The sequence below is a fragment of the Semicossyphus pulcher genome, unplaced genomic scaffold (genome assembly GCF_022749685.1).
Source record: "Semicossyphus pulcher isolate SPU_LCO1_2020_fin unplaced genomic scaffold, fSemPul1.0.p SCAF_8, whole genome shotgun sequence".
Classification (NCBI taxonomy): domain Eukaryota; kingdom Metazoa; phylum Chordata; class Actinopteri; order Labriformes; family Labridae; genus Semicossyphus; species Semicossyphus pulcher.
The window spans coordinates 14,253,792-14,273,299 of NW_027211759.1; the positions used below are offsets into that span (position 1 = coordinate 14,253,792).

The 19,508-nt window shown below is 40.8% G+C and overlaps 1 protein-coding gene across 1 annotated transcript; it reads left to right on the top strand.

Annotated features, from left to right (window-relative positions):
• Positions 1-9,329: 9,329 nt before the first annotated feature.
• Positions 9,330-19,286, top strand: LOC138613150 (transcription factor 12-like). The gene is made up of 13 exons (XM_069686757.1): positions 9,330-9,398; positions 11,598-11,697; positions 12,414-12,559; positions 12,647-12,764; positions 12,857-12,927; positions 13,296-13,392; positions 13,510-13,583; positions 14,667-14,843; positions 15,552-15,657; positions 15,786-15,933; positions 17,323-17,552; positions 18,043-18,220; positions 18,350-19,286. Exons 1-12 carry the CDS (start codon positions 9,330-9,332, stop codon positions 18,183-18,185), a joined length of 1,479 nt encoding a protein of 492 aa, XP_069542858.1. The 3' UTR covers positions 18,186-18,220; positions 18,350-19,286.
• The last annotated feature ends 222 nt before the right edge of the window (positions 19,287-19,508 follow it).

The window sequence follows — 19,508 nt, forward strand, 5'->3', positions numbered from 1 at the left end:
CTGCCGCAAATAGCACGCCTGCAGCAGCCAGCAGCAGCTACAGACGAGCTGCTTGCGTCAAGCTACGCGCAGGTGGTACGCGACAGCCCGGAAGTACAGGGGGATTTTTACCTTCGACATAAAAGCATGACGTTTTCTAATCAGGTTTATTGCAAAGTAGTTTGACTGATACACATTTGCCCTGATATCATTGTAAATCATTTATTTTCTAATTACAGGCTAAAAATAATCTCCCTCGGGATTCCCAGCGGCTCACCTGGTACAGTTAGACCATGTAAGGTTGAGTCCTTATTGCAGCAGCACTGGATTCAGTTCCAACCCAGGCCTTTTTTGGCATGTCATCCCCCTCTCTCTATTCTCTGTCGTTCCTATCTTCAGATACCACTGTCCAATATAAGCAAAACTAAATCTTTAAATAATCAATTAACAATGAATTGATAGACAGAATGGTCTTTTAGCAAGCAGAATAAAAACAAAACTCAAACTGGGTGTCAACCTAAATTACAATCCTTTTAGTACAGAATACCCTCTTTTTGTTTCCACAGTGTTTTCTGGATAACACAAAAAGGCTGTAATTATGGGAGATTGTATTTCTCGAAATCTTGCGGCCAAAGCCAAATATCATCTAACATAGTGCCAGGTTAGGATGTTCACCAAGTCCAGATAAAGCACATAAAGATAAAGATATATTTTGTAGTTGATTGAAGCTTTACAAATTTGAGAAAAAAACAAACTTTGTATCCTTTTATAGACAAAATAATTAATCAGTTATCAAAAAAATATATCTGATTAATTTATAATGAAGATAATCATGGGTTTAAAAGTCCTTGTATCGTATGTACCCTGACAAGATGGGTGAACAAAATAATCTTTAAGATGGATCATTACGCCAAATAGAGAGAACACATTCTTAATGAATTCATACTTTTCCTGTTCAATAAAAGACTTGTTCATGTCATTTTTAAGTTTTAATTAGAAAATCCTTCCGGGGATTTTAGTTTGTGTTTTCTGTAACTTGACGCTGGTCTGTGTGCTGTAGTTCCGCTGTCAGACTGCAGGGGCGCTGCTGCAGGAAGCTGTTTGATCAGATAGTGACAATGACGGGTAAACAGCCAGGATGATATCACTTCTACATGTAAACCGGTCATTTACAAACGTGTGTGTTGATCTCGAAATGCTCCGATATGTTTCTATCGACTGAATATCTGATCAGAGTCCCGGTGACGAAACAGCAAGCAGACAGATTGTTCCAAGATGTTTCTGTGCTCATCACACAGCTTACTATTTTCTCCTTCGGCTGAAATCTGAGACACAGCTGGCGGAAAAAAAATAACCTGAGAGCATGAATTGAATGGAGACTGTCTCGACCAGATATAAATATATCCTTTACTTATGTCAGTGAAACTGCTCTTAATGACACATAGGCCTATTTTACACATGTACAGTACATTTGCTCAAAATTATTGTTTTTGACCTTCAAATAATTAATAATGATACATTCATAAATGCTTTTAAGGACATTCATGTGATATTTCAGAGAAATAAAGCCACCAGGTCAAGAAAAACAAGACCTGAATATATTTTTTCCAGCATGACTTATTTTATGCTGCCATCTGATGGTGGAAACAGGTAATGTTACTACACTGAAACATACTGAAAGACAGCATTAGACGCTGGCACACTTGGGAAAGGCATGCACTGTGTACAAGTATACAGTAACTTTAAACCTCTTAAGTTAAGAATAACAAGACAAAAGGCAATTTTATTATTTTATTTTATTTAATTTATTTGTTTATTTAATGGTGTATGAATTTAAAAAAACTTCAAATTACAGTTTGAAAGATATATCTCAGTGTTACCTGGTTGTGTGTGTTGCGATGTCTCTGCAGTATGAAGGGGAAAACAAGTTCAGTTCACTTTGCAATCAGCAACAGGCTTAAGTGATGATGTCACCTCGGTCACCTCATGCACAGTTGCATGACCTGCTCACAAACTGAGAAGACGCCAATTACTCATGTTTTTCTGTTGTAACAGAAATATATGAACAATATTAATGTTTCAGTTTATACCATGATTGGTAAAAACATTGTCTGTAACTTGCCATGACACAATGTAACAGTACAAGATTATTTCTTGTCTAGTTGTATTGAGACAAGTGTATTATTACGTATCCTGATGCACCATATGGCAGCATTTATAGTATAAGGCAATTTGCCAATGGGCCTTAAAATACATACAACTCTTCAACATCTACGTAAGAGACAGAGCAAAACACAAAGTGAAAAAATGTATACTAACATTAAGAACACAAAACCCACTTTGTGAAAGAGTACCTTATGTTTCTGTTGTGTGTTTCATGTGTTACTCAGCCTGTAACTTTAAGTGGAACCACAAGATCACTGAGAACCTGACCGTCCTGATAGTGTAGACATTTGTAGACAGGTTTAAAATAATCAGATTGAATCAAATGTTTAAAACTAAACGTTTTTCATTTGACGATAAGAAGACACAAGATTATTCAAAATATGCGTAATATTTACATTTTGAGTTTAATTGGACCCCTAACTATTTTTGAATGAGGTAAATATATTTGGTCATCAAAAAAGTTGTTTTTACTTTAATGATTTAAGGACTTGTTACAAGGACGCTGGATGCATGAAAAATTGTATCACAGTATAAATGTTCCCCTAATCAGTATTTACTGTTCCTAATCCATAAAATGTTTAACTTTGTGCTTAAAATGAACTAAAATGATAAATAAAAAGTATATAAGAGAATGGTGGTTAATTTCAGCAAATCTCACAGGTGTCACTCACTATGCTGATGATACTGTTCTTGTAGTTTAAACACGATACAAATTTTATATATTTTTATTGTGGTTGTGTACTTTCTCCTATAAGTAAGACATTTTGGAATAAAGCGTATTACAAGACATACATATTTGATTTACACGCGCTATAATACCCTTAACTTCGGCTGAATGCATCAGATTTAACCTCTGGTATGTCAATGGTTACTGTTTTGCAAAAGGTTGAATAATCAATTAATCAATATATTTCCATAGCAACAAATCACAACAAAAGTTATGTTATGACACTTTACATGTAGATCACTTCAAGAATGTACTCTTTGTAATATCATCTAAACCAGTGATTCTCAACTGATCTAGCCTCAGGACCCACCACCACCACATCCGGCAAATTGCGACCCAAATTTCAGAAGTTTTTCACTTAATCTATCTATTTAATGAAAAATTGTGCAGATTGGACCTGAGATGGAATAAAACACTACAGTAAGTCAACATCACAAAACACTACAGTATAATGGTCAACCAACTGCTACTACACTTCTACTGCACACACATAATAGGGAACCCATGTCCTTCAAAATAAAAGCCCAGCATAGACTTTTTGCCACAACTTGTTTTTTCATGCACACCTCTGCGACCAACTGAAAACACCTCCTCGACCCACTTCTGGGTCCCGACCCACCAGTTGAGAACCACGGATCTAGACCAACCATTAATCCACCAATGACTTCCTTAACAGGCAGAAACTACGAGCAGAACCAGACTCAGTGGTGAACAGCCATCTGCCTTGAACAGTTGAGTTGAGGGAGAGAGACAGAGGGAGAAAGAGAGATGGATAGAGAGAGAGAGACTGACATACAGACAGCAACAAAAATTTTAACAATGCCAACTATTGTTGCATGACTAGGGGCTGGTCCAAGGAAGGACTGAGCCAGGCCTAACTATAAGAACCGTTTTAAGCCTACTTTTAAAAGCAGAGAGTGTGACTGCCTCACGGACGCTGACGGTAGATGATACCACAGAAGAGGTGTCTGATAATTAAAGGCTGTTTGCAATGTCTAGGCCTGTATGTCCTTAAGGCATTCTTCCTTTTACTAAACTGAGCGGTTCAATCAGGATTCATTGATAAGTATAGTTAAATATCATCTGCATAAGCTTTTATATTTCTAAAGTGTTTTCTGATGATACTACCTAGAGGAAGCATATATAAGGTAAATCATTTCCAGCTCTAATCCTTGTGGAACTCCGTGCCTGACTTTGGCACGCATGGAGGATTCATCGTTAACATGTAACAACTGAAATCAATCTTATAAATAGGTCTTAAACCAGCTAATGCGGTTCCTTTAATGTCACTTAAGTGTCCCAGTCTCTGTAACAGGATGTGATAGTCAATTGTGTTAAAGTTCAGCTACAATGACTCAAGTGCATTAATCCCCTGTTTTTTTGGGGGGGGTTGTAAACAAATACGCAGAGATGTAGCGCAGAACAGAGGACGCAGCTTATTCCTGAGAGCGCAAAATAGACACATGAGGAGAGAGCTGTGTGAGGTGAAGAAGGTCAATGTCATGACTGATATTACACTCCTCATTTTTTATTTTGTGATGTTTTTTTTAAATCATAAAAGCTTTAAATCCAAGTAAAACAGAAGTCATAGATTGTATTGTTGTCATGCTGTGCAAACAAACATGTCATTTGTTTTTTTGGGAACTGTCTCTTAATAAAAAAAATGGTCTAATTAACCAAACAGCAAAATGCAAAAATAATGACAGCATGACAAATGTGTATTGCCTTTGATGAAACAGATCTTTGTTTTAACATTTAGATATTCTCGACCCTTTCCCCTCCTCTCCATAACGTGTCACACACACATCCGTCAAACCTTGTCATTCGCTGGCTTGTTAACAACACCGGAGGTGTGGAACAGTGACACTTCATCTAAATCTCAAGAAAATGTTGTTTCCTTGTTAGTCATTGTTTTCTCACTCTATTTTTGACCTTCGGTTGCTGGCTATTCTGGACTGATTTATTTTACTGTCAATCTCCTGTCACTTCTGATTTGGGCTGGAAGGTCTCATCTCAGCAGTCTTTGCCCTTGCTCATTCCTCCAAATGTTAAGACTTACACAACACTCTCACTCGCAAAGTTGCTGCCATTTCTGTGGACACATGATGCCACGGTAACACTTTACTAAGCCGTCTTAATGGAAGCCATTGAAGCGGATATTGTGTGTTTTAGCTCAGAATATGGAGTACATAATTGTTGCCTTTAAAGACCACTTATTCTGTTTGTGGCAGAGTTTCATGCCTCATTGAAGTAGGTCACTCATTAACCCAGCGGTGACCTAAAGACACCCGTCTTCTCCTTGTAGGTCATTGTGAATGTGGGACAGTGAGGTCACCGTGGCGCAGAGGTCAGCGAGTCTGGCCCTCACGTGCACCGTGCAGCCACGGCCCGCGCCAATCCTCTTACAACCCCCACTCCTTCCAGCGCTCAGGGCAGACTATAAGATCAGCGTGCTGCGTGCAGGTCTTATCCCGAAGATACCGTAGATCCTCGGCACAGAGTCACGCCAGCAGGTATCAAACACCACAGCCACCTGAATTACCTTTATACGCATATAACAGGCCTGTGTACAGGTGCATTCACTGACATGTCCTCTAAAGGGACTGATACTTACTAGAACTACTTTAGCAACATAATACAATACGATAAACTATTAACCAATTTATTTTTTATGTTTCATGTAAAATCAGAAGCAATATTGATGGTAAATTACTATTTTCTCTGGTACTGCACACTAAAACGCACTGACGCACTGATCGCAGGTTCGACTCATGCTCTGCCGATTATTTGGTGCATGTCGACTCCCACTCTCTCCTCCCCACATTTCCTGTCTCTCTTCAGCTGTGCTATCTAAAAAAAGGCAAAAAGCCAAACAATGCTCCCGTTATTTATTCAATACCACTGAGAAACCCATCGAGCGCTTCGATCACTTTTTAGATATTGCTAATATGAAATGATCATGGTATATGTGCTGTACTGTGCTGGTCTAGCGACCACTCAAAGCGCTTTTACACTACATTCACCCTTTCACATACTCATGGCAAAGGCCTACATTCAGACACCAAAGGCTATGCTAATATGGGAGCAATTTGGAGTTCAATGTCTTGCCCAAGGACACTTCGACATGTGACTTTAGGGATCGAACCCCAAACCCTCTGACTGAGAGACGACCAAGTCTACCACTGAGCCACAGGCACCTCTGCACTACTTTCAGTGGGTTTAGTTATAGAGTCAGAGCTGGTAGTGAGGTGACATTTTAGTCCTCAAGTGCTCATCATAGAAATGTTAGGTATGTAAATAACATTGAATAGCATCTATTAGTCCTTCTAGAGAACATGACTTTGTTAATAGATTTATTTCCATCATGCATTAAGCAACAATGTTAAATGTTTCGAGCTTGTACAGCTTGTGGATTTGCTGCTTTTCATTATATTAGAGAAAGCTTAAACTATTTTTGGGGGTTGTTTTATGAGGGAAAAAGCACATTTAATACATAACATTTGGAAAATAAATAATAATAATAATTGTAACTTACAGCCCTGAAAGTGATGAAAGGTATTGTCATGTTTCTGTAGAAGCTAAATGATAGGAAATGCTCCTGTTACACTGCAGAAACATCCACAGTGTGCCTGCAGTAAGGAGGGTGTTTTGTAATGTTCCTGCTGTTATATGATTCCTAACATACCACCATTAAGGTCAAATTGTGTGGGTACTTGAATCCACTTTTCCTTTTGCTTTAGCAGCTCACTATCAGAGCAAAATTATGGGAGTCCCTGGCTTTGACGTCACTCACACGCCCTGTCCCAGGCCGGGCTGTTACTGCAGATTTTACACAGTCTGTGTTTTTTTTCTCTCCTCCTTTTTCTTGGCGTCTTGTGGAAGAGCGGATGGGAAACTGTGATGTCATCAACCTTGGCACAGCAGGACAGAGGAGCATGCAGACCCTCAGGGTGCCACGATTGGTGCCCATGTGTTTGTGCCCCGTAGATGGTGAAATAGATGGTGTGGTGCTGCCCGCCTGTGCTGCACCTGCGTCCCAGCATGCTGATTGATCAGTTTGGTCATGTGGAATGTCACCATCTGCTCCCCCGGTCCCACTCACCCCTTCTTGTGTGAATGCCAATCACTGGCAGGAAGATAGTTATTTAAGCCATGTCAAATCAGGCGCATGACGAAGAGCAATATGCCAACGACACTTGAAATGTGTGTTGCAGGCATCGTATGCACAACATACAGTAAAAGGACAACCATCACTTCTTACTGCAAAGACGTGCATCTCTTTTTCTTTGTTTGCATCAGGAAACATTTTTTCCTTTACATAATATAATCAAATTTTGTTCCCTTGACTTCCATCCTGCAAAATCTGAAGGATGCAGTGTTGCTGTTTGTATTCGTCTGCATATAAAAGTCTTCATTTCCCTTTGTTCATTATGTGCACAGCTCCTTGTTTGTTTCTCCTCCATCCCCTTCAGTTGCTCTTTTTTGGCCTCTTAATGGCCGACAGCGTATCAGGGGGCCATCAGCAGTGACATTCTTCATTGTAGAGCGTCATAACCAATGACATTTCAACCATGGGAAAATAAAGATATGCAAATCTGAACTCATTAACATTTGCATTACCTGTTTGAATAATCGCACTCCTGACAAGACTGCAATTAACTAAGATTGATGCAAAGTTCAGGGTTAGGGGACGGTATATATTTGCTCTTGGATCATTTACCCAAGATGTGTGTGTGTGTTTTGTATGCTCAGTGTGTCAGATAGGAGGAGTGATCTCTGTCAGAGGGAAAGGTCATTAAGTAGCTACTGTTTTTTCTTGAAAACGCTCAATTTTGGCTTAAAAATTAAGGAAAAAAATCTTAACGTGAAGAGAAAAATAATCGCATGAGAGATGATATTCGAATAAAAAAAGAAGGAAAGGTCCACGAATGATTGTTCTGATGGATGTGACGAGACTGACCTCCTAACCCAGTTATCAGTAGCGTGGATAGTAAGGATTAGACTTGGACTTTAAGGAAGCTGTGCGGACTGCAAGGCTCACCTTCAGACAGATTTAAAGCAGCAGATAATAGTTTGTTTTTCTGCTCCCAGATCAGTTTGTCGGTGTTTGCAAAACCCCTCCTCGTTATAATACTGCTTCTTAAATTACAGTTTTCCTATTATTTTGGGATGGATAGCTTGCACAATATTATTTTATTTAAACCCCAAAAACTTTCAAAAACACTTTATAGATATATGGATTGCATTAAAAGCCATGCAGGTTAAGTAGAAAGAGATGTTATGGCGGTAATTTTTCCACAGCATCATTACTTTGGCCGCATTACCTGCAATCCCCTCAGGTTTCAGACACTGCAGCTTTAGCAAGATGATTGTTTTATAGATAAAGACTTTGCTGTGGTTTAAATGGGAAGAGCTTGATTGGATTCTTAGGAGGTCTCTCTGGGACAAAAAGCCCTGCCAAGACTGCAGGTCTGCGTGTCACGCCAACTGCAGCGCTTTCCCCCCTCTCTGAGTTGAATTTATGTAACATACAGAGAATGCTGCACAGAAACTCCTGCAGGTCAGCTCCTTGAACTAATGAAGAAATCATACATCCGAGTGGTTTGTTTGCACCTGCAGTGGGTCACTTTGAGCATTGGGGCAGCAGACAGTGGATGTGACCTGAGACAGGAAGTCTGACTCTTGAGGTGTCTCTTTATTAGCAGATCACCCAGACAGCCTACAGTAAAAATAACCGATAACCCAGCCGCTGGAGGAGCTCGCCAAGACACACGTGCCCACAAACTAAGACTTTGTTCTATTTGCAAATGTGGGTCAGACTTGGGTGTGGTGTCCTCTGTTTACTGGAAACATCTACCTGTCTGCGGGGAGATAATCTTGGCGGCGTCATCAGTGCTTGCTCACTGTCTTCAGGAGGGATTTCTGGGCATGCTTGTGTATGATTTTACACTAACATGGGTTGTCAATGGACAAGGATGACTGTTGAACAATAAAGTGTATAAGCCCCTCTGGTTATGGCTTTTTTTTTTTTGCTTTGCTGTGGTGTGGTCAAGGTGTTTTGCTCATGCGTGGGAGGGGAATTCCCTCAATATTACTCGTTTCAGTCACTTTCATTAAGCAATTCTACACAAACAAGCTCTTAAATAGTGAAAACACTAAACACTACATACTATTTTTAAGCTATAATTTAATTTACTTTCATAAAATACTCATAATAGTCCTGACCAGACTTGTAGTGCACTTATAGCATCAGCCCTTGGCCACCCCTCTCTGCCGCCTGGAATGGTCCGGCCCTTATTTGCATAAGTTGTCTGCGGGTAGCTGCATGACCAGCAGGGGTAGGTTAGAGGAAGGAGTGCATGTGGAATACGCACACACATGAGTAGAGACACTAAGAGACGAGCTGTGTGTGGACTGTATTGTGAGCGTGGATACTTGCAGTGACGCGGACAGAGTTATGTACTGTGCTCATCCTGTCTCTGGAGCAGGAAACAACTCATTGATGTATTGCTACAACATGAAACCAGTGAGTACATTTCTTAGATATGTTTCTGTTAGGTTAAGCAGAGCGTGCATGGCAGTGTCAGTGTGTTTGGTGATGATGCTGTTGCACTCGTTAAATGTTCTGTTTGTTGACTCATAATGAAACACTAGTTTCCAGCTGTGTCTGTTTATTGCGGTTGTACAGTGTGTTCTCCAACTGACATTGTGCCTAAATAAGAAACATGTTTACATGTGCAACCTCCATAAAAGTTTAGAGGATTTTAATTTAGCATAGCCTTCTCTTATTTTGAAAAAACTTGAAGTGAGGCATCTTAGAGTTGATGTTTTCTACTCTGCACAGAGCATTTGTTTTTCATATAATGTTGCTTCATCTGAATGTTTTGCATGTGTGTGAGTGAGTGACAGAGGGAGAGGGAGTTTTGTGTTTTAGAGTTGGCATAGTTTGTGCTCCATATGTGCTTTCCATGAAAAGTGTTGCAACTTCATTTAATACAGTTTGTGTACTTTCATAAGGTAGAAATCTCCAGTATTATTATTATTATTTAAACAAGTTCAGATAAGAATATAATTTTCATACAATAGGAAAGATGATCACCCACAAATCATGCAACATCCAACAACACACAACACATACTATAATACTGAAATTCATTTATTTGTGTGTACTTTCATGTTGACAGAGTCATGTTAAAAAGCGCCGGTGAGACTTCCTGTTAGCTGAGCTGCATGCAGTCAAGCCTGGCAGCAGAAAACATCTTGACATGAAGCAGATTGCTGCTATTTCTATTTGATTTAACCCTGCTATGTCGGAGCAGTGCCTCCACCACTGCAGCCATTATCAAAGGCAGCTTTGATCTCTGTGAGACTAACCATATCCAGACATCGTGGATCACAGAGGCAGAAAATTGGTTGCATGTGGCTGGAGTTGGCCATGGTGGAGCACAGCATAGGCCCTGAATAGCAAGTTGATATTTCACTCATCTAGCATGATAATGTTGTTTGGATCTACAATGGGGAAAATAGTGTAGCTGTTTTTTCTTTTTGAACAAGTTTATACTACTTTAAATGCAACAAATAGATAGAAACATTTCATATCAAGTAAATATGAATGCTTTATAATACTTAAATCCTCTTTTAATTGTAGGTTTTATTTGCTGAAAAAAAGTCTCTTATCATTTGTGATGCCATGATTGATGGTTCCTAAATCAATGCTATGCTAAAAGAGGATGCCATGGTGACGGCCCCCTCTCCAGCGGGGGCCAGAGAGGGCGTGCTGGGGCGGGGGGTGTGACCATTATTAACGGGTCGCCTGCTATGCTGATGGTAAGGAGGACAATTGGCTTTATCCTCCGCCATATGCTGCCCATGGCGGCTCAGACGGGCCCAGTGTCGGCAGGGGCTCCTGTGTTTGGCCTAGCCCACAATCACCATGGGACTCATGCCAGCCAGGGTCACTGCTGCCTGTGTGTGTGTGTGTGCGCGCGTGTGTGCTTAAGTGCGTGTGAGAGCCTGTGAGTGTGCTTGCACGAGCATACTCCAGAGAGTCTTTAATAGCCTGCTTTACAGAACTTGTCGTCCGGGTAACTGACACCCCATTGATGCTGCGCAGGGAGGTTTATTTTCATTTCCTGGGGCACATCAAAGCAAAGAGGGAGGTGCAGGTGCAGCCCAGACCTCTTGGTGTGTTCGAGTGAGGGAACATGTGTTGGTGTGTTTAGTGTGCATATGTGCATGTGTTTCCAGCCTCATGCTTTATAATTAAAAGGAAAAATAATTGGCAAAGGTATTGTAGTTTAATGTTGGAGATCTGTTTTTATTTAGTGTTTTGTTTCCTACAGAAGGGGATCATTAGGGTGAGACGCAGCTCTCTGTTATCCGAGGACAAAGTACAAGAAGGCCTGTAATTTAATTTTATTTGGGAGGGAATTGTATCCGAGTCTTCTGAAGCCAGCCGAACCTGATCATGATTAGGGCAGGGATTTCTCATGGTGAATGGTTCCTAAATCCGGATGAGGAGGTGCATGGATCTGCAGCTTATGGATTACCGCAATAGCTCTAAGTGTGCATCAGCTCTCTGCTTTGTTTTTCGCAATACTGTTGCTTCAGCTCGCACTCAGTGTTCACGCGTTGGTGTCTGTAAGATTGGTTTGAGAGAAACTGCCATATATAAAATCATGTGTACAAAGTGTTTTTCTGGCCTTAAACAAGCTCTTCTCTTCAGGTTTATGGGCAGTCTCCCACTAATGACGACATCAACCAGAACTCGTCTTTACATCCGTCCAACAAGGGCCCCAGCAATGTGTTCGCCAGCACCTTCTTTGGTGAGCTCAAACTATCCGGTGCTGAATCTGTTTTCTGTGTAGTATAATGGCACCAACACAAATATACATGCACTATGAGTATTCAAACAAACTGAACCCATAAGCACATCAATGACCTGCTTTGCATGCTTAGATCTCTTAATGGACAACAGTAAAATGTTCTCAATTCTATATCAGTGTTGGCCTTCTCTTAGTGCACGCTCAAGGTTCCAGGTTGCATTTATCCATAAAAAAAATTGGAACTTGTAGCACTCGCATCCTAATCAAACAGCTGATTGCACACCATAAGAAACGCCAATAAAATAAAACAACCAAAACAGAATTCCACCATTATAAAATATATTTAACAAGTCAGGGAGTCTGCAGCCAAGCTAATAACTCTCTGAAGCTACTTTTAGATGCAGCAGTGCTTTAGGAAAAATAGATATGGATGTTTTGGGGATAAAAGTACCAAATAATTGCATACAATTAAGTTTACATTAAAATAAAGTTTAATTATTGTATCAGTTGTTTCATAATCATTAGGTGTAAAGCTTTATAAATGGGGCATTTCCTGTAAAAAGTGTCACATTGGTATAAATGAACATTTCCAGCCATAGATTTTGCTTTTAAGGTTTCATATTTTCCGTAGGGGCCACTGTTAAACCTTCATGACTTGTCTGGCTGCTTGAGATGCTGATCCAGTGCCGGCTATAACATATCCTTATCCATTTTAGAGGGGACGAGCAATTCGCCCGACATCTGGAATGCTGTAAACGGGCTGAACCAGCAGGGCTATGAAGGTGCACTGGGAGCTGCCACAGCCCACCAAACGCAGGCGGGGAGCTACAGCAGCCTGCATCCACCACCACACAATCACCTGGTGAGATTTACCTCCAGGACCTTGGATGTTGACAGCACAGCACTTTTAAACCCCTGGGGATTGAATGTGTGTTTGCTTCCTGTTCAGGATTACTCTCCGCATGCAGTGATGGCTGTTGATATGAACAGGAGTCTGCCTCCAATGTCCACTTTTCACCGCAACAACACGGCACCACGCGCGTCAAACAACTCAGAGAATTCAACGGGTGAGGAAGTAGAGACAATAATTTCCTCTGCTTATTAATACTCAAGTTTGTTTGCTCTTTATTCTAAAATTTTACAACGTTTTCTTTTGCAGTCTCAGGGAGCCAGGGAAACGTGTCAGGAGGGTCACAGACAGGCGATACTTTGGGCAAAGCTCTAGCCTCTGTAAGTATGCAGCACCTTAATCCCATTATACCGGCTCATCTATGCCCTGTTGTGTTTAAAGAGTCAGATAGAGCACGAAACAAAAGCCTGAGCGCTATAATGCAAAAGAAAAGTAGTTAAATCCTGCAAGAAATAGACTACTGCATATTAACAAAGGGCTGCTCTTGTGCTGCTGGACTTTTTATTGGCTGCCCACTAGTAAAATGACCAGAATTGATGAGTTTAGTTCGGGTTACGAGCCTGCTCCAAAGGCTGTGGCAGCAGCTGTAAAACCTTACGCAGAAATGACAAGTTGTGCTTTTAAAATGATCCATGCCCTGCTTACACTCCTCCTCCCCCTCCTTGCCTCTCTTTCCGTCTGCTGCCAGATTTATTCCCCCGATCACACCAGCAGCAGCTTCCCCTCCAGTTCGTCCACACCAGTGAGGTCTCCGTCCCCTCTGCCGAGCGCAGCTGAACCTGCAGGTAAACTGGACAAACACGTAATGCTTTACTGTTATAGCAGGGTGGAGGGATTTCTTATTTACATTCTGTATTTTACAACCTCTTCATGGTGTAATTTGGTTGTTCTTTTCATCTCAGGTACTAACATGTGGCCCCGGAGTTCAGTTCAAGCACCAGTCTCTCCACACTACGAGTCTTCACTTATATCACTGGTAAACACCCAGTACACTACCACTACAACACCCCCTAATATAATGACCTTTGCTCAATGTATTAGTTTAAGGCTCCTGGCGGAAGAGCTTTACAAAAAAAAAATCAAGAAGAAATCAAATAATCTAAAATGTACACTTCGTGTGATAGAAACCTTAAATGAACAGCTTGATGTTTTTGGGAAAAGGCTTATTCGCTTTCATTTTGCTAGCTAGCTGGCTAGCTAGGTAGTTAGTTAGCTGAGATGATCAATAAAACCCCTGTGTCTCTACAGAAATTATACGGCTACAGCCAACCTTAGCCTAGCATAGACTGAAAACTAGCCTAGCATAGACTGACAACTAGCCTAGCATAGACTGAAAACCCTCGCCTAGCATACTGAAAAGGCTATTACATCCCCGACTGTCTCAACAAAAAACATTTTGTATCATGTTTGTTTAATCTGTACAAGCTGGAGTCATCAATGAGGTCACGTCACGACACCAGGAAGTCACTGCATCCTGCCAAGAAATAGAGCCGGGCTAGCTTTCCATTCTTCATGCTAGGCTAAGCCAACCAGTTGCTGTTTGTAACTTAGTTTTTTAAGGAAAATTGTGAACTGTTTGAGGTATTTATTGGTAAAAATTGAATATATATTATTAGTAAGTATGTTTTCAATAGTGCATAATCACCTGAAAAAAAAAATCCTCACAATCATCATTTTTGTTGCCTTAATATAACAGAGGGGGGCAGTCTCTGTCCGCCATATTGCACCTGCAATGTTTCTACAGTAGTCCAGAACAGACAAACAGCACAGTCGGTCTGTAGTGGCAGTTGCAGGTTGTCCTGCTCTAAAGGGAAGGTTTAGGAGTTTCTTTGAAAACATCATTATTACAAGAAGCAACAAAATCTTACACAGTGTTCCCTTAATGCCAAAGCCTATTTTCCAAAATATCACACTATTCATTTAAAGTCTCGATCATTCAAGATACAATGATAATATTTGTCAACGCAAAGCAAATTAAAAACAGTGTCCTGATCAGAAATGTTTTTTAATTTTTAAACATTTTAAAACATTTTTTACTTTTTGTCTCTTGGTGTTTCAGTCCCAGGTGGAGGACCGACTGGACAGACTGGACGATGTGATCCACGTCCTGAGGAACCACGCTGTGGGCCCAACAGCCGGCCTGCTCACCGACATCCACGGCCTGCTGAACCAAACCCACCTCAGCCAGCCGGGATCTGCCAGCACCCTGCCGCTCACCTGTCACACTCCAGCCATGGTTAATAAGCATTACTTTGAAATATTTAAGAAAGGACAGGATGACATGTGTGGAAATACCATATATTGTGTGTGTGTGTGTGTGTGTGTGTTTGCTTGTATTCAGTCTCTGGAATTTTCCGCCCGCTATATCTGCATGTTTTCCTCATGTAAAGGTTGTTGTCCTTGAAATAGGAAACTGAGCACAATGGGAGAGCGCAGTGACGCGGCGTCCTTGTATGGAGAGCGTAGAGTATGTGCGGACTCTAATTCCACTATGGGGTGATGAGGGACGCCTGCATCGTGCACTCCCATTCCTGCATGTTTCCCTTTCAGCACACCAGGGGATTTTGGCCCAGCTGGAGTGGAAGTATATGCAGGGGAAAGGGGTTTTTTAGTTTAATCCTTTGGGGGAGGGGGTATTAAATTCTCTCACTTTTATTTTTCCAAATGATGTGTCCGTTAGAAGTGAGGCATTCCTGAAGAGAATTAGTGGTATGTTTAGGGAGTATATAGTAGTTTAAAGGGGAGGATTAAGATTGTCTGAGATTAAATTAATTCTGTAGAGCGAGAGACGTGGGAAAAGAGGGGCAGATGTTGGGTTGGTGACTTATCTGTCATTGGTTGGATGTAAGAGTTGTATACTGTTTGCCACTGAGCCAGGCTGTTGATGTATGAACTCAGTAGCATTGCCCTTATTTCATCCCGCTCTTTGTGTTGTGTCATAAAGGTTGAAGCTGTCAATATGAACAACAACCACTCAGCCTTCCAGTGCCGCACACAAAATGGCCACCCGTACCCAGCCAGACAGAGGGCCACGCTGCAGCCGATGCAAGGTGGAGGCAGAGGCGAGTCATGCCTCTTATATATCTGATTCTGGATTTGTGTGTTTCACTTTTATAGCTTTGAACTGTTAAGACTAATTTCATGCTTTTATTTTCTAAAAATGCGCCATTTCCCACAGGAGGTCTGGGAGTTCAGGGTAATCTGGAGCTGAAGATGGAGAGCGGGGAAAGAGAAGAGATGATGCACACCAATCACAGTCACAGCTCTGACAGTCAGAGATCAGACGAGGAGAGTGACCTCAAAACACAAGATGAAAACGGCACAAGGTAAACAACCCCACTCCCCTGCTTTTTTAAAAAAGTAGAAATAAAACAGCATGAGGTGGTCCAGAAAAATTGTTTGGTGTTTAAAATCAGCCGCTAAATGTGTCAAAGAATCTATTTTTGCCAGTTAAGTAGTACAGCAGATTTCAAAATAAAAGCCCCTTATTCATGGGTAAGTATTAGAGCCTTCTTGCTATTGTGTATTTAAAATACAGTCAGACCCTCTGCTGTGAAGGGCAGCTGTGTCCAGACGAGCCTGTTTAGTTACGCTTCATAATTCTTCTTCATGTTGAGTTAAGTTGCAGTGAATTAGATTAGGATAAAAGATGGGACGAGTGGCACACACTGTTAACAGTAATCGAGGTGTTTTTTCAGTATCATGTCGTGAGTTAAATAAAAATAAAAATAGTTCTGTATAGGCTCTCTCACTGCACCTGTCTTTAATTAATAATTTAGTTGATAAAATAAAGGAAAAACATTGTTACAAGTTTCCTAGAGGTCACTGTGTTATCAACAGGTTGTTAGTTTTGTCTGACCAACAGTCCAAAACTAAAATATATTTAAATTGCAAACATATAAAACGTAAAAGCAGGAAATCCCCAAATTTTAGCTCATCAGAAACAATTTCAACAAATGGTGTAGTTAATTTTCAAGCAAAAAAATGCAAAACATTTCCTATTTTCTAAAGTGCCTATCAATGAATCACCAAACTGTTGCAGGACCGCCATCAGAGTTGATAATGAAAGATGTGACTTTAGATTGGTTAACATGGGTTGGTACTAGTCCACGTCGTCAACATCTCACAGATTAGATAGATCAGTGTCCTGATGTCTGAAGTACCACAGGTCACTTCAGGACAGATCTCTTCATGACATACGCTCTGATGCCTGAATGCATGTTGTCTATTTTTTGAGATGAAGAATATAGTTGAGGGATATGGATGTTGACATATGTGGATGAACCTCCAGCAACTATATTTTTAAAATATTGAAACCAAAAGAGATTTTAAGTGCATCTCTTCACCATCAATGGTCTTTGACTGAGTAAGGAGTTTCTACCATAACAAACGCTCTCATGGATTAATTATTTATGTACATGCACTTGATCACATGAGCTTGTTGTCAGTGTAGCTACTGTGTAGGCCTTTTTAACAGAACAAATGAGGGTAGATCAGATGACCCCCCGGAGACACAATATCATGATGTCAGCTGAGCGACCAGCAGAGGGCACAAAAATCCACCATATAACTTTACTCTGATGTGACTGACTGATGCTTTCACTCAAGTCAACTTCGGCTTGAATATCAGTTATTAATTAAAAGATACATTTGTATTTAAAATATTCAAATGTTTACCTAATGAGTGCTTTTCTGATGCCTTGTTGATGTTGCAGTATCCACGAGGACGAGGACCTGAGCCCGGAGCAGAAGGCCGAGCGCGAGCGTGACAGAAGGATGGCCAACAACGCCCGCGAGCGTCTGCGCGTGCGGGACATCAACGAGGCGTTTAAGGAGCTGGGTCACATGTGTCAGCTGCACCTGAAGAGCGAGAAGCCACAGACCAAGCTGCTGGTGCTGCACCAGGCCGTGGCTGTGATCCTCAGCCTGGAACAACAAGTCAGAGGTCAGTGCGTCGCTGCTGCAGGCCGAGCTGAGGGTCCCACCTTAGAAGGGAAATGCAAAAATGGAGCCTTGTCTGATTGTCAAGTCAAATAAGTGAAGGAGAGAGTGAAAATAGGGTAGAATCCTGCAACAACAAGGGAAGGGAGGTTGTTTTGTTTTACCGCTTGGGGGCAACACCATCTTTTTTCACAATAAGCAGACACTGAATAAGATTATCATTTATTTGGAGTCGTGCTTTAAAGCCCTTATGAGCAGAATTTGAAGGTTTCTGACTTTGACATTTTCTTGTCTAATCAGTATATAAAAAAATGTTTTACCACAGTAATTACTTATATAGTTCAGTTAATAGTCACAGAAAAGTCAACAGCCAAAGAAGAAATTATCAAGAACTTCACAGTAGTTTCTCAGAGTTGAAATACCTGAACTTATGTATGAACAACCACATCTTTTCTTAGTCAAATGCCAACCCCATTGTTTGTTGAATCCCACAGAGAGGAACCTGAACCCGAAGGCAGCGTGTCTGCGGAGGAGAGAGGAAGAGAAGGCGTCTGCAGTCATGACGGATCAACAGTCCATGCACCTCGCATTCCATCCCAGTCTGACAGACCCTGCAAACCCCATGGGCCACCTCTGAGCGTGTGGCGATGACTACATCAAATCCAACATCAAGTATGTAACCTTAACTTTACTGTCTTGGACTTTAATATAATATATAATATTAACTCAGGGTTAAGAGGCATATTTAGACATCACACATTTTATTTTGAAATTTCACTAACTGTGTCTTTGATTTCCCAGATGTTGAGTGGAGAGCATCCAGCTGTTTCGTCGTCCAGCGTTTCTTCTGAATTCGGACCGGAGCGGAGAGGTCGGCCTCTCTGCTCGAGATGCAGTTGAACAATCATCTCCTCACTTCCCAAACGGACTTCTAACTTTGTGCCTAAACTTTACTTGTATAACAGACGAATGCATTGTAAGCTGCAGGTGTTTTTGTACATATTTTGTATATTTATTGATTCTCTGTCTCTTTGAATATATCTGAAAGGATGAAACCCAGTAGTGACATAAGTCATCTGCAGCCAGATAAGTTTCTGACTGACTTTTACAGTTTATCTCTATTTTACCAGGTCCACTTGTTATTTCTCTGAGCTCATAGAACCAACATTCCCACATTTGTGTGTTCAGACAGCGGATTTCATTAGTCCTGTGGTTCATGTGTGTGTGTGTGTGTGAGAGTGTTGCAGGAGTTTGACCATTCTGTGAATGAACAGATCTCCGAGAACGTTCTCTAACAAGTGGGCGTCAGATGTTATTTGTATATTTGTTACAAATATGTGTTATAGCACTGTTAACAAGGTCACACTTAATGACACGCTGAAGGACAGAGCCCCTCGTCTCTCAGTGTTATTATCGCTCTTCAGATGTAGTCGAAGCTCTCTGCATGTTTGAGTTTTTAATAGAACATTTAATGTTTTTTCTAAGTTATGTAACTTATCTTTTATACAAATATTGTGAAATTCATAATGTCTCTATTTACTTTTGTCTTTTATTTTACTAAGAAAACCCTTTTTGTGCAGTTTTACTAGCTGTAAACACATTTCATGCTCTGAGCAATACAGTATTACAGAATAATGGATGTCTTGTTTGCTTATCACACTGCTGATCGAATAATAATAAATAATAATCCAGAATACTCCTATCATAACATGTACAGTATGTGTACAGTTTGACGTAGCCTACAGGCATGTGTCAAAACATAATGTAGCAATAAATGTCTTTTTTCGAATAGTCTGAGTCTGTTTCTTCTAATGTGTATTTTAGTGACATAAAGCAGGCACACACTGACACACCAGACACACACACACAAACACACACACACAGTAAATATACAGGATAATACAGTGGTGAAACATGTACTCAAAAGTGTTACTCAGTAAAAGTACCCATACAACAATGT

What these genes read in the sequence shown, in the direction of transcription:
- LOC138613150 (XM_069686757.1), top strand. Translation starts at nt 9,330, where the DNA reads ATGTACTGTGCTCATCCTGTCTCTGGAGCAGGAAACAACTCATTGATG. An exon ending in AGTCTTCACTTATATCACTG is followed by an intron (nt 13,584 to 14,666) that starts GTAAACACCCAG and finishes TTGGTGTTTCAG; the next exon opens with TCCCAGGTGGAGGACCGACT. An exon ending in CCTGTCACACTCCAGCCATG is followed by an intron (nt 14,844 to 15,551) that starts GTTAATAAGCAT and finishes TGTGTCATAAAG; the next exon opens with GTTGAAGCTGTCAATATGAA.